General features: G+C 34.1%; 1 protein-coding gene across 1 annotated transcript in view; it reads right to left on the bottom strand.

Moving 5' to 3' along the window:
• Window positions 1–1,249: 1,249 nt before the first annotated feature.
• Window positions 1,250–13,234, bottom strand: part of LOC139128298 (NLR family CARD domain-containing protein 4-like) — a 20,334-nt gene continuing 8,349 nt past the window's right edge. Inside the window, exons 3-5 of the mRNA XM_070694099.1 lie at window positions 10,781–10,849; window positions 7,934–10,463; window positions 1,250–7,682 (exon numbers count right to left, since the gene is read on the bottom strand). Coding sequence (XP_070550200.1) covers window positions 9,091–10,463; window positions 10,781–10,849 — 1,442 coding nt within the window. The 3' untranslated portion in view covers window positions 1,250–7,682; window positions 7,934–9,090. The remainder of the gene's footprint in view (window positions 7,683–7,933; window positions 10,464–10,780; window positions 10,850–13,234) is intronic.

Genomic DNA, 13,234 nt, shown 5'->3' with positions numbered 1-13,234 from the left:
AAAAAGGGCATGTGTCGAATATGTGTAGAATAGTGAAATGATTATGATTATGTCTCCGATAATTTATTGTTTTTTTTTCATGAGAGAGAGAGAGAGAGAGAGAGAGAGAGAGAGAGAGAGAGAGAGAGAGAGAGAGAGAGAGAGAGAACAAACAATGGCTGAACAAATTTACCGACTCTCAGTTAAAATTTACCAGACTCATTAGCTTTATCGGATACCACATTTAGCAATCTCTGACTAGAATTTTTTTCATATCTTAAAAGTGTCTGTTTTAAATGTCAAGAGTATAATTGAGTGGTCTCTGTCTGACTTTTAAAAAATTAATAAAAAAAAAATCTGCGGCCAGAGAACATCTGATATGAAATGTAAAGTTGCAAGAGATTCAGAAGTCGTCACATATTTAGATCTATAATTGTTGAATCACTAACTCTATTTTTAGGGAGGAATGAACTGAAAGACACGTTTGGTATAACTAGGATATCAAGATTTAAACGACTTCAATTAACAGATAACAGGATTTTAAAAAGAGTAATATAGTTCTTTTAGGTTGGGGAATGTATATTATAAGTGGCGGAAACAAAGAAAGACTGGGCAAAGGCAAAGTAAGATGCATGAAAGGGGGATGTTCCTCATTGTACGACAGTTTTGAAGAAGCCCACAGAATCAGTTTCGACATGCTCGGATACAATCAAAGAAAGAATATTGCTGAAAATGTGTTATGCTGTCAAAACAAGAGCAAACCTAGAGTAATTACTGAGGAGAGTATGCAGTCAACGGTGTTTCCCCCGGCCTTTTGTAGGGCAATATTGAAAAACATTGAAGAATATCGGAAAAGGTTCTCGCCATCAGCATTTCTTAGATATTTCTAGACAGTACCAATTTCCTCAAATTGCGAACCCCTATAAAATTGTTGCAAACTTACTGGACTAAAATCACAAAATGTCTAATTGACTCTTTTGTCCTAGGGAGCGTGAAAATGTTGATAGATAGGCAGTATACCTTTGGACAACAGAATCATGACCTCTGTCAGTTGAACACTAGTAAAGACAACAGGTTACTTCTTAATTTTCCTACTCTCTGCAATATGTCAATTGTTTTGAAAGATCTGGAAATAATACTTAATGTTCATTGATGCGTCATTCCGAACAACCTGACTGTTTGTGGACATCATTCTATGATAAAGAGGTCACTGACTGATTGGATATCTTTAGACTTACAATGAATGATGAAGACCAATGACACATTGTATCATGTCATATGATTGTAATTTATTTCTCTCAACATAAAGTGTGATTATACAATCACACTCTTTAATATGAGTTACTCAACCAAAGTTATTTCAAATTACTTAAAACTTAATCACACAACGTTACACATTCAAAGCAATGCCTACTTCAAGAGCATGTCTATTGAATATAAATTTATAGGAAATACAAAAATATATAACATTTTTAAACATTTTGAACGTTGATATTATTTGAAAGTTGGCATTTATTCAGTATTTCTGGGCTTCAAATGGTGTCTGATAATGGCAATAATAACAAAACAACTGTCACGTTTATTAATATAGATATACAGGAAAAAAGAAATAAAAAGAAAAGTGTGCACACTATTATAAAACTAAGGCATCCTGCTATCACAACATCAAAAATTCCTGAATAATTGTACGAATCAATATGTGATGATGATACAACATTGTCACATTGTAATACAAATTGTCAAATAAGAAAAAAGTCTTAGTTAAGTCTATAGTGAAGAAAGGATGCTAAATTTAACAATATACTCCATGCTCGGCTGACCTAGGATATGGCAATGTCATGACATGGAAGACAACTAAATTTTCTATAACTTTGTATTAAAAGAGATAGAATTGTGTGCAAATAATAATTATTGATAATTTGAGGTCATGGAATGAAAGTGATAACTGGTTCTACAGTACTTACATCATTCACTCAAGTTTTGTACAACATATGAAAACATATCGTAGTTAATCATTGCTGTAACCCAATCTAGCAGTGTCGAACACTTGTGTTGATTCTCATCATTTATAAACAAATTAACATAATACAAAATACACAAAACCATGAGTAAAACTAAAGAACAGGTAAAGTCGAAGCATACATTTTTTATTGAATCTTAGTTGTAACTTTGTTTTTTTCACTACTTTTGCTGTTTGTAAATTGAAATATATTGTTCATCCCGCAAAATTATTCATTCTATTCAATTGTATCGGTATAACACTGAATGTCATTGTTTATGACAAGTTTTTCTGTTCGAGGTAAAATTACTTTATATGTAATGATCTTACACGTGAATCTGTTTCAAAGGACAAATAATATTAAAATATTGTCAAAAGCTACGACTTTTGCTCAACAGGAACATTAGACATAATCCTCTAAATATCAATAGCAATACATTAATGAAGTTTTTGAGAAAACCTCTTACCAGGTTTTTTACATGACCGTTCTCTCTACCACTGTATAAGCCAAGCAGACTTAATCTACAAATGTAATCTCATCTGCTTTTCTTTTTACATTACGCACTTGTTTTTATGAGTAATTTGCAATATTGCAACATTCATCTATACGGCACCTAACACTTTTGAGAAATTTCAAAAATATGAAAATCCAATTATCCCAAATTACGTCCAATCGTATTTAATATAGATATACAGGGAAAAAAGAAAAAAAAAGAAAAGTGAACACACTATTATAAAACAAAGGCATCCTACTATTCACAACATCAAACATTCCTTAACAATTGTACTAGGAATGTATATGTCATGATGATACTACATAGCCACATTGCAATACAAATTGTCAAATAAGAAAAAAAAATCTTAGTTAAGTCTGGTAAAGAAAGGATGCTAAATTTAACAATATACTCCATGTTCGGCTGACCCAGGATATGGCAATGTAATGGCATAGAAGACAACTAGAGTTTCCATACTTCTAATTAAAAGAGATGAATTTGTGTGCAAATAATAATTATCGATAATTTGAGGTCATAGAATAAAAGTAACTAGTTGTACAGTACTTACATCATTCACTCAAGTTGCCTTTGTTGTTTTGTACAACATATGAAAACATATCGTAGTAAATCATTGCTGTAGCCCAACCTAGCAATGTGGAACACTTGTGTCGATTCTCATCATTTATAAACAAATTAACATAATACAAAATACACAATATCATGAGTAAAACTAAAGAACAGGTAAAGTCGAAACCGCACATATTTATTTAATCTTAGTTGTAACTTTAATTTTTTTTACTATTTTTTCTGTTTGTAAATTGAAATATATTGTTCATCTCGCAAAATTATTCATTCTGTTCAATTGTATTGGTATAACACTGATTATCATTGTTTATGACATGTCTTTCTATCAGAGGTAAAATGACTTTATATGTAATGATCTTACGCGTGAAGCTGTTTCAAAGGACAAATAATATGAAAATATTGTCAAAAGTTACGACTTTTGTCAAACAGGAAAATTATACATAATCTTCTAAATATCAATAACAACACAATGTATTTTTTGAGAAAACCTCTAACCATGCTCGATATGAAAAAGAGAATAAGTACCTGCTATAGTAAACATCACATAACTATTAAATTCGGAACAATCCATTCAGTATTGAACGGTTGCGACTGCTATAAATTTTAAATATAACTATACACGGTAATTATAGCGACCCAGTGTTTGTATTTCTCAAGACCAAATGTATGACACCACTCAGAACTTGCAGGTTTCTTACTTGGACATTCACTTATATTGTCTATGCAAAGCAGGCATCTTTTTAACAACATGTTCATGATAGAACACATTAAATGATGTTTTGCAGAGCTACGAGAACAAATGAGTATTTTTCCTACTTCCATATTAGTCTTACCATTGTAAGTTAGGTGGATCAGACATGCATTAGTGGAATATCTATTTCTCTTAACGATCAGTTTTTCCTTTATGCAGGATATCGTTATGCCCAAGACAATTACGGCTTCCATGTCTAAATTACTTTGTTACACTTAGTTTAAAACTGGTTCAGAAAAGGTCAATTTGGCTGGAAATGTAGCTGTTAAATTCACCCTGGATGCTACAATATCACAGGTAAGTATGTGCATATGTCTGAATCGAATCACTATCTATACAACGTATCAAGAGGTTCTATATACGATTAAGATAGCAATGGATGCGGTATGTTTTGAGTTCGAAGTCGATTGGAAAAAAATGTATTATCTTTGCAAAACATTGTCACAATTTCATCTTGACAATCTCTCAAAACTATAGCAGTCTGAGTGTGTTTTAGGTTTGCTTATTTGCGTGAAAAACATGGACGGTTGGTGTATTAATTACCGTAAACAGTAACACTTTACTGGTTCCTATTTTTGTTTGCACATTGTGGTATTTTATTGTGCCTTACAGCACTCCCACATACTGCCTGTTGTGTTCACAACTTTGTACATAACTGGATGCCAAAAGCCTAAAAACAACAATATACAAAACGGCCTTTTTAAAGGCCAACACATACTCAAAAGGGAGAGTTACAGTATCAACACTGTGTCTCAACAAGCAAAACATAACACACTACAATTCCAAAAAACAAAATTAGTAAGTTAATATAGGACGTCAATATAAACAGAAAAAACCGACATCATGTCAACAAAAATGTCGCAGTACACCAGAACAATCAAATTGAACATCGATACAAACGGAAACCACAAATTCATGCAAATTTCGCGTTCCAAAACACAGAATGGAATACCTTAAAATACTAACAGAGAACAGTGAGATCTCAATCAAACCGTTAGATAAAGGACGTTGAAAAGCAGTTCTGGACACTAATGATTACATAATACGGAAGCATCAAAATAACTCGTCGACCAGAGAAACCACACAAAGTTTACAATTAATCACTTAGAACAAACAACAGAAAAAAATGCAACCTTATATCAGCAACGTACGATGTAAAACACGTTGACGACTACATATATCTACCTGTCAATCTAGTAAAGACAATACAAATAGCATAATTAATTCAGTTCAACAAAATAAGACATCTTAGCTTGCCGAGTGAAAGAAAAAACTTCAAACGGGAAAACTCAATGATACTTATAATCTATCTATTATTTCACACAATTTATCCACTGAAGATAAATTGAAGGCGATTTATGATGAAAGTATGGCAAACATTCGAAACAGATGAAGTTAAAGTGATCGTAGCATTATACAGTCTCTCCACTCTGGAATAAAGGCTGCACTGACATTCAAATTACAACTGTGTCTCGCCGTGGCTGATCAGTTCCATACACCAAACAGCGAAACATAGAAAATACTTACAAAACACACAAATACACTACACTCAAACAACCAAATATGAAGGATGTTTAGAGCTGGTTTCCCTCTAAAGCATGTTACTTAGCGCATGAGAAAGCAAAAGTACTGATAGATTTGCCTTTCAGACTGAAAACAATGCCTTCTCGTGAGACTGGCCCACACGTATCAGTCAAGTCAAAGTTTTCCAACAATAACGCGTCTTTCATCAAACTCATGTTTTGCACACTGAGTGAATCATCGAGTATTATATTTAGCTTGTTTCGTCTGCGTTCATCTGCCATATTGAAACTCTCAATCATAGACTGACAGCTACTATTCAAATCACAGCCTTCGAACGTCATAAACATCAGTAGTGAATCTTTACTACATAAGTCTGTCCACTTTTTTGTAGAGCTATCAGTAGCGGTGATCTTTCCAACTACAATCCTAACTCTTGTCAGGCAGTGCAATGCTGAAATACAGTCGACGATATTTTCAATTGTAAACTCGCATGAATAAAACGTCTGAAATTCAGTCGACAAAATGACATGGAGTTCGATACAAAGAGACTTATGTTCAGCGATTGTCTGCAAACTGTTAAACAGTTTCATGTACATCACGGCATTGCCGTCATGCAGTATAGAACGGCTTACTATAGAATTATCAAAGAGGAAGGAAATATGGGTCTTGCTCTTCAAAGTAAATTCCACTTCAATGACCTTTGACAATTTGTTTTTTTTCCTCGGCATACGTGCCGTGTATGGCCACTTTTCTACCAAACAGTTTTACTCTCTGTATGATGATCCCGTCACTGACTAGCTTTCCAATATTTTCTGATATTTCGATGTCATCACATTCCCTATTTGATGATATAACAACCATTTGAGCAGACTGACATTGCAGCATTACATCAACAACTGACTTTGTAAATTTACAATCGAAAGACTTGTTACTTTTATATGAAAATTGCTTAGTATTTACTTCAGCTAACTTCTCTAACACGTCAATGGCTGGTGAATCATTATTATATCCTTCATCATATTCTATCGTGTCAAACTTTATTCTCTTAGATCCGTCTAGTACATACCGAATGTCGTCTTCAATATTTGAAGTGCATTTAATTTGTGCCCCATGAGGAATCGTTGATCGTGAGTTGAAAATTCTTCTTGAAGCTCATGATACAAACTGACAATGTCGAGTTTTAAGTCAGGAATTTCAAAGTCGCGTGTGTGCTTTTGACTCTTAGCTGTTAGGATTGAGTGATCAGAGAACATTATTCCATATTTTAGAGAACACGAATGTCCAAAATATATATACGTTACCTTATCAGGTACACTTTTGTCAACAGCGGTATGTACAGATTTAATGAATTCAATATCTCCACAAGGCAATCCTTTGATGACCAACGACTTTGCATTAATCAGTGACAAACTTTGCAGCATATCAGATGTACGAGAGCAAACGTCTTCAATTTCAACGGTAGTATCATACGACGTGCACAGTGACATCTTTGCAATGTCAACTGATACGAACGTTTCGAATATTTCTGTTAACTCTGTGTTTGTACTTTCACTTAAATCACGATTCACTCTAACAGCTAATGTTACACTGTTGTTATCCAACGATAAATATTCTTTCAATGATTGACGTAGACTTAAGAGATTAAAATCTATGTTTTTCTTTTCCAGTAAAAGATGAAACTTTCCAAACCTTGCATAGATTTCAAATTTGCCTTCATCTCTAAAGCCAGGGCCATCATCACGAAATGTCATATGAACAGACATCAGTATCTTACAACTCCTAAGACAACCAAACACATGTCTGACGAATTCTAAATTCTTAACGGGCAAATCATTAATAACAAGCTCAAGTTTATTAGCAGGCACTAGTGATAGCGCTCTAACCATGTTGATAATACGAGAGTAGTCTAGGAGTTTTGTCCACTCTGAATCATGGCGAGGAATATATATTTGTAATGTCAACCGTCCGACTTCAGCTGATGCAAGTTTGCAAAGCATATCTAGTATGTCTACCTTCATTTTATTATCAAAGAAATACACTAACGTAAGATCTGGTGGTACTCTCTCATTACCAGATAAAGACGTTGGAAACAACTCATTAAGATCAGTTGACTTGAAATCCATCGTATTCATTTCGTAATGAACTCGAAACTCCGTCCTGTTTATAGACAGTCGCAGGTTGGCTTTTGGCAAAATGTCGTCACATGTGATATCAACATTCCTCACTAAATCTTTGCTACTGAGATAACCAAGTGCATCTTTCATGAATTCTAAATTTCCAAGAGGTAAACTTCGTACACCAGCCATCTTGGACTCAGTTTTCTCGCTCAGATTAGAACTGATCTGAACACCTAACGATACGCTCCCATTCTCGACAGTTATCAATGTTGAAAGCGACTTATGGAGATCCGCTAAATTGAATTCCATCGTATTACTATCGTAACGGATGATAATCTTCCCAACCTGTATTGCAGTGCATATTTGGTCTCCTTTGAGCATGTCAGGAAACACCATTTGACCACCAAAACCGATAGATACATACCTTATTAACTTATTGCAATAAAGATAATGAAACACTTCTCTCATGAACTGATCTGAACACCTAGCGATACGCTCCCATTCTCGACAGTTATCAATGTTGAAAGCGACTTATGGAGATCCGCTAAATTGAATTCCATCGTATTACTATCGTAACGGATGATAATCTTCCCAACCTGTATTGCAGTGCATATTTGGTCTCCTTTGAGCATGTCAGGAAACACCATTTGACCACCAAAACCGATAGATACATACCTTATTAACTTATTGCAATAAAGATAATGAAACACTTCTCTCATGAATTCTAAACTTCCAGCAGGCAATCCTTTAATTTCAAACTTTGTAACGGACACGTCTGACATCGCTTCAATAATTGCAGAAATACTACGACATATCTCCTCGTTGTTTAAGCCACTGGAACCTTCTATATCTATCAGTAACTCTTCGATATCAACCGATCCGAATTTGTGAAGCATATCAGTTATATCAGGTATGATTTTCGTATTTAGTTCAAAATGAAATGTAATACGTAAAGATAATTTGTTGTCATCAACGGATCCAAATGTTGAAAGCATCTCATGGAGCTCCATTAACCTGAACTCCATCTTATTCATTTTGAAATTAATATGAAACTTTGCAAAGCCTGCTGTAATATTCAGGAAGGATCTTGACCGATTTCAATGGCAATCAATAACAAAGTCAATAAGAATTCTTTCCTTTATCTTGTTGCTACTTAGGGAACAAATTACACCTTTTATGAATTCTAGACTTTCAAGAGGCAAGCCGTTAATGTTAAGATCATTGGCAGACACCGAAGATAAGCCTTTCAGTACTGCTGTTACATGACGGTCGTCGAAAGCCTTGGTGATTTGACGCGTTTGGATATTTCAACGTCTATACTATCAATGTTTAATGGTTCTAAGTCCGTAAGAGAATGACGCTCAGAATTATTAATGAATGTAAAATTGTCAACATAACCTCAACCTTTGTCTTTAAAATCATTCATGTCAATAGTTAACCTGACGTTGATATACTCAAGTTTTTTTACATTTTTTTGGAGTGCTTCATAACATAATCTATACATTGCTTCCGTATCGGAATTCTCCGCAGACAGTTTGAACGTAACGGCTGTTGATCTTAAACGTGGACATTGCAAAATAGCAGTGTTCACATTTAGTCTGTTATTGTCGGCATGACTAACCATCGTGTTCAAGTCAACTGTCATTCTGTATTTCGGCATAAACTCTGCACATTGTTCAAAAACTGCAGTAGATGTACAATAACTTTCATACAGAATTTCTCTCGGATCAAAGATTTCTTCAACATGATCATTTTGCAACATGCCACCAATGAATGCAAATACAGTGTCATATCTAAAACATGTTCCTTGACATAATAACGTGATTGCTCAATAAATTTGCATCTGTCTACCTTGAAGAGACGGGCCACATGCATTGATGCAAAATATTCCTTGAATGTTAAATGAAAAAACCCGTACCTGGATGGAATTTCTGATATTTTTGTTAGGAGTCCTAACTCACGTATACATCGATTATGAGAGATGAATTCGTCGCTGAAGTAAAATTTTCTCTCATGAGTTGTCAAACCCTCGTACGACATTTTCTCCATTAAATTCAAGGCTTGCTTAATCTCCTCTTCAAAATGTGAGTTACAATCGTGATTTTCTCTGTACCTGTTCACAACATAATCAACGATTTCTTCATAGAGTTTTGTACGTGTGTTGGGAAGTTTGCTTGAACGTATCCATATGTCACATAACATTAGGGTATTCAAAGGACTCTGCATGAAATTTATCAAAACATATTTGTGATGAGATTTCTCCACTTCCTGCAGAAAGTCTGAAGCTGTTACCTCAGTGTAACCTTGTGAGTTCATTTCATCCATGTGTTTCTGAATAAATTTCTTTGCTTTATCATAATCAAATCCTTTGATCAACAGGTGTGTGTTATGCATTTGTTTTGAGTTTTTATCCCTAATTTTCCGAGAAGTTACAATTAAGGGGCAATGAGGGAGAATACAGTTTCCTGTAATCATATCTTTAAAATATGGTGGCAGATCTTTAGTCGAAACTTCATCTAGCCCATCGAAGACAAAACATACTTTTGCTTGGTTGCTTTGAATAAATTTCCAAAGCTCAGGTTTTACACTTTCGTCCATGACATTCCTTTTATATAAGAGTTTATTGAATATAGCATCTAGAATGGTTTGCGCTTCCGAATATAACAAATCTCTAATCTCAAAATGAAACATCAACTTAAAACAATTCAAATATTCAACATTTCCCTTTGCCCAATCATATATCAACTGTTTACAAAATGTTGATTTGCCATACCCTGGATTGCCCTCAATCAGTACCCTTTTCGGAGTTTTTCGGCTCTCTTCGTCTGTTTTCGATGAGAAGATATCTCGTCTAGGAAAGTCTCTTTTCTCTCCCTTCTTCGTTTCCAATTCTAATTCAGTGTAGACATTTTCAAGCTTCAATCTGTTTGTTCCGTCCCACCATGGAAATGGAAGTATCTCAGATAGGTTTTCGTAAAGAGACTTCAATTCTTGTTCACATCTCAGGACAACATCTGCAATATGGAAATACCAAAAAACAACTTGTATACTGATTTCCTTACTCTTGTCAGTCCTTTGTTGCAATGAATGAATTCCAAGTTCAATTTGCAAGTTTCACTCACATTTTTTATTTCTTCAGCACCTTTCTGACAGTTTCGTTTCACTAATTTTAATTTACACTTGAGCACTTCATGACTTCCAAAAATGAATTGCAAATTATCGCATTTTATACAAGCGTATATCATTTTTCATTTGACATCGTCCACTGATTTACATATTTTATTGTGATCTTCAATACTGAAAAGCTGCCAATACTTAATATTTTGCCTACCTGGGTATTGACATTCAGCTGGGCGTAGTAACTCGGCGTAACCTTTACGGCGTTTACTTGGTGGTGAACCTGTGAATTAAAAAATAATAGTAAAATAAGTAATAGTAAAGGACAATATGACGCAAAATATAAATATTATTATCTCATTGCTACTTTGATTTTGACATTAGAACTTACTTCAATTACATCGTGCTCCTATTTTATTCCTAAGTTAATTTTAATCGTTTAGCTGTGAGTATTTTAAACAGCGCTCAGATTATTCTACCTATTAATGTACGCCAGGGCACAATAAGTCTTGTCATAATTCAGAATTTCCAAAGATTTAAACATCCTTAAAGCCGGATAATTAATTGTTCAGTTCAGTTCAGTTCAGGTGCACACATATGTGCACGTTTATTGCTTATTAATTGCAATGCCATACTTACATATTTTTCTAAATAATCAGACTAAGTCTTCAAAATTCGGCATAAATGTCGGCAAATAATTTTGCAACGTTGCAAAGTTATTAGCCTGGCGTTCAATGAAAAATTTTCCTTCCAAAACATAAAGCAAATTACTTAACATTGTAGCGTAGTTTGTAAATGATTGCCCATTTGAGAAAATCATTTTGTGTTTGGAAGGTATGATGGGGAGACACCGTGTGCCTTAAATTATTAAAAATTTGTATTGGACTAAGTCACGCTTACTTAAAGAGTGTCACGTCAAGAAACACAGAAATGTGAAACGTGAATTTTTTATTCTTTCAAAAGCTTAGTGGCGCTACAAGAATGGGAAATTTTTGACGCCGAGATGTAATGTAAATACCGTTCGTATGTCAGATGTCAAAAATTTCCCATTCCTGCAGCGCCACCAAGCTTTACTGAGAATGAAAACTTCACATGTTTCACATTTTCGTCTGTCTTACCGTGATTTCTCTTTAAGTAAACATGAATTAGCTAAAGACAGAGTTCTAATTTTTCTGCGATGTTTTTATGTATTTTGCCACCGAACACACTGAAACATACACTCAAACATGTTCACAACACACATACAAGCTGTGTTGACAAAAAGAATACTCGAAATTCCAGCATGATAAATGGATTAGGTTCAGACATGGTAGTTGATATACAGAAGCACAATACTGAAAAAATTGCCACAAGTAACAGCTTATGTCCCTTTAAGCTTACTTTGACAAAACAAAATAACTTTATATAATAAAACCTTAAACAGAAACATTTATGTCGTATTTCAAAAAAGTGTAGATAATGATTCCAGAAAAAAATATTTTGAACAAAATATGACAAAAAGTGTCAAAAATATTGCAGTACTCATTCCATGATGATTTCAAGAAAAAAAGAAGTCGAACTTTTTTTATCAGAAACTAAATAGATGATGCTGGAGTACGAGAGACTCAGTTTGTTCCACGAAACAGACAAAATAAGAAATACAAATTGGTAAATACAAAAAAATATTTATAATATTCCCATGAAATCATTAATATACATGAATGTATCCCGGGTTACTTTAAGTTTATATCTTAGGAATCCGACTGATACAATCTGATTTTAGACTTTTTCACCTTTTAACATTTCAAGAGCATTTGCTTGTATGTTTTTGAGACTGGCATTTCAATTTCAACACATGATTCATCTAAACTCACGCTGCGTATCCACACTATGAACGCAGAGACAGACCGACAGACCGACCGACAGACAGACATGCATGCATGCACGCATGCATTCACGCATGCATACATACATACATACTTACATACATACATACATACATACATACATACATACATACATACATACATACATACATACATACATACATACATACATACATACATACATACATACATACATACATACATACATACACCCACATACATACATACACCCACATACATACATACACCCACATACATACGTACGCCCACATACATACATACATACATACATACATACATACATACATACATACATACATACATACATACATGCATGCATGCATGCATGCATGCATGCATGCATGCATGCATGCATGCATACATACATACATACATACATACATACATACATACATACATACATACATACATACATACATACATACATACATACATACATACATACATACATACATACATACATACATACATACATACATACATACAGACAGACATACATACAGACAGACATACATACAGACATACAGACATACATACAGACATACATACATACATACATACATACATACATACATACATACATACATACAGACAGACAGACAGACAGACAGACAGACAGACAGACAGACAGACAGACAGACAGACAGACAGACATACATACATACATACATACATACATACATACATACATACATACATACATACATACATACATACATACATACATACATACATACATACATACATACATACATACATACATACATACATACATACATACT

Source organism: Ptychodera flava, unplaced genomic scaffold, assembly GCF_041260155.1.
Source record: "Ptychodera flava strain L36383 unplaced genomic scaffold, AS_Pfla_20210202 Scaffold_48__1_contigs__length_985763_pilon, whole genome shotgun sequence".
Taxonomy (NCBI): domain Eukaryota; kingdom Metazoa; phylum Hemichordata; class Enteropneusta; family Ptychoderidae; genus Ptychodera; species Ptychodera flava.
Note: the sequence above shows the minus strand (reverse complement) of the source record. Positions and strands in the feature narration are given on the sequence as shown.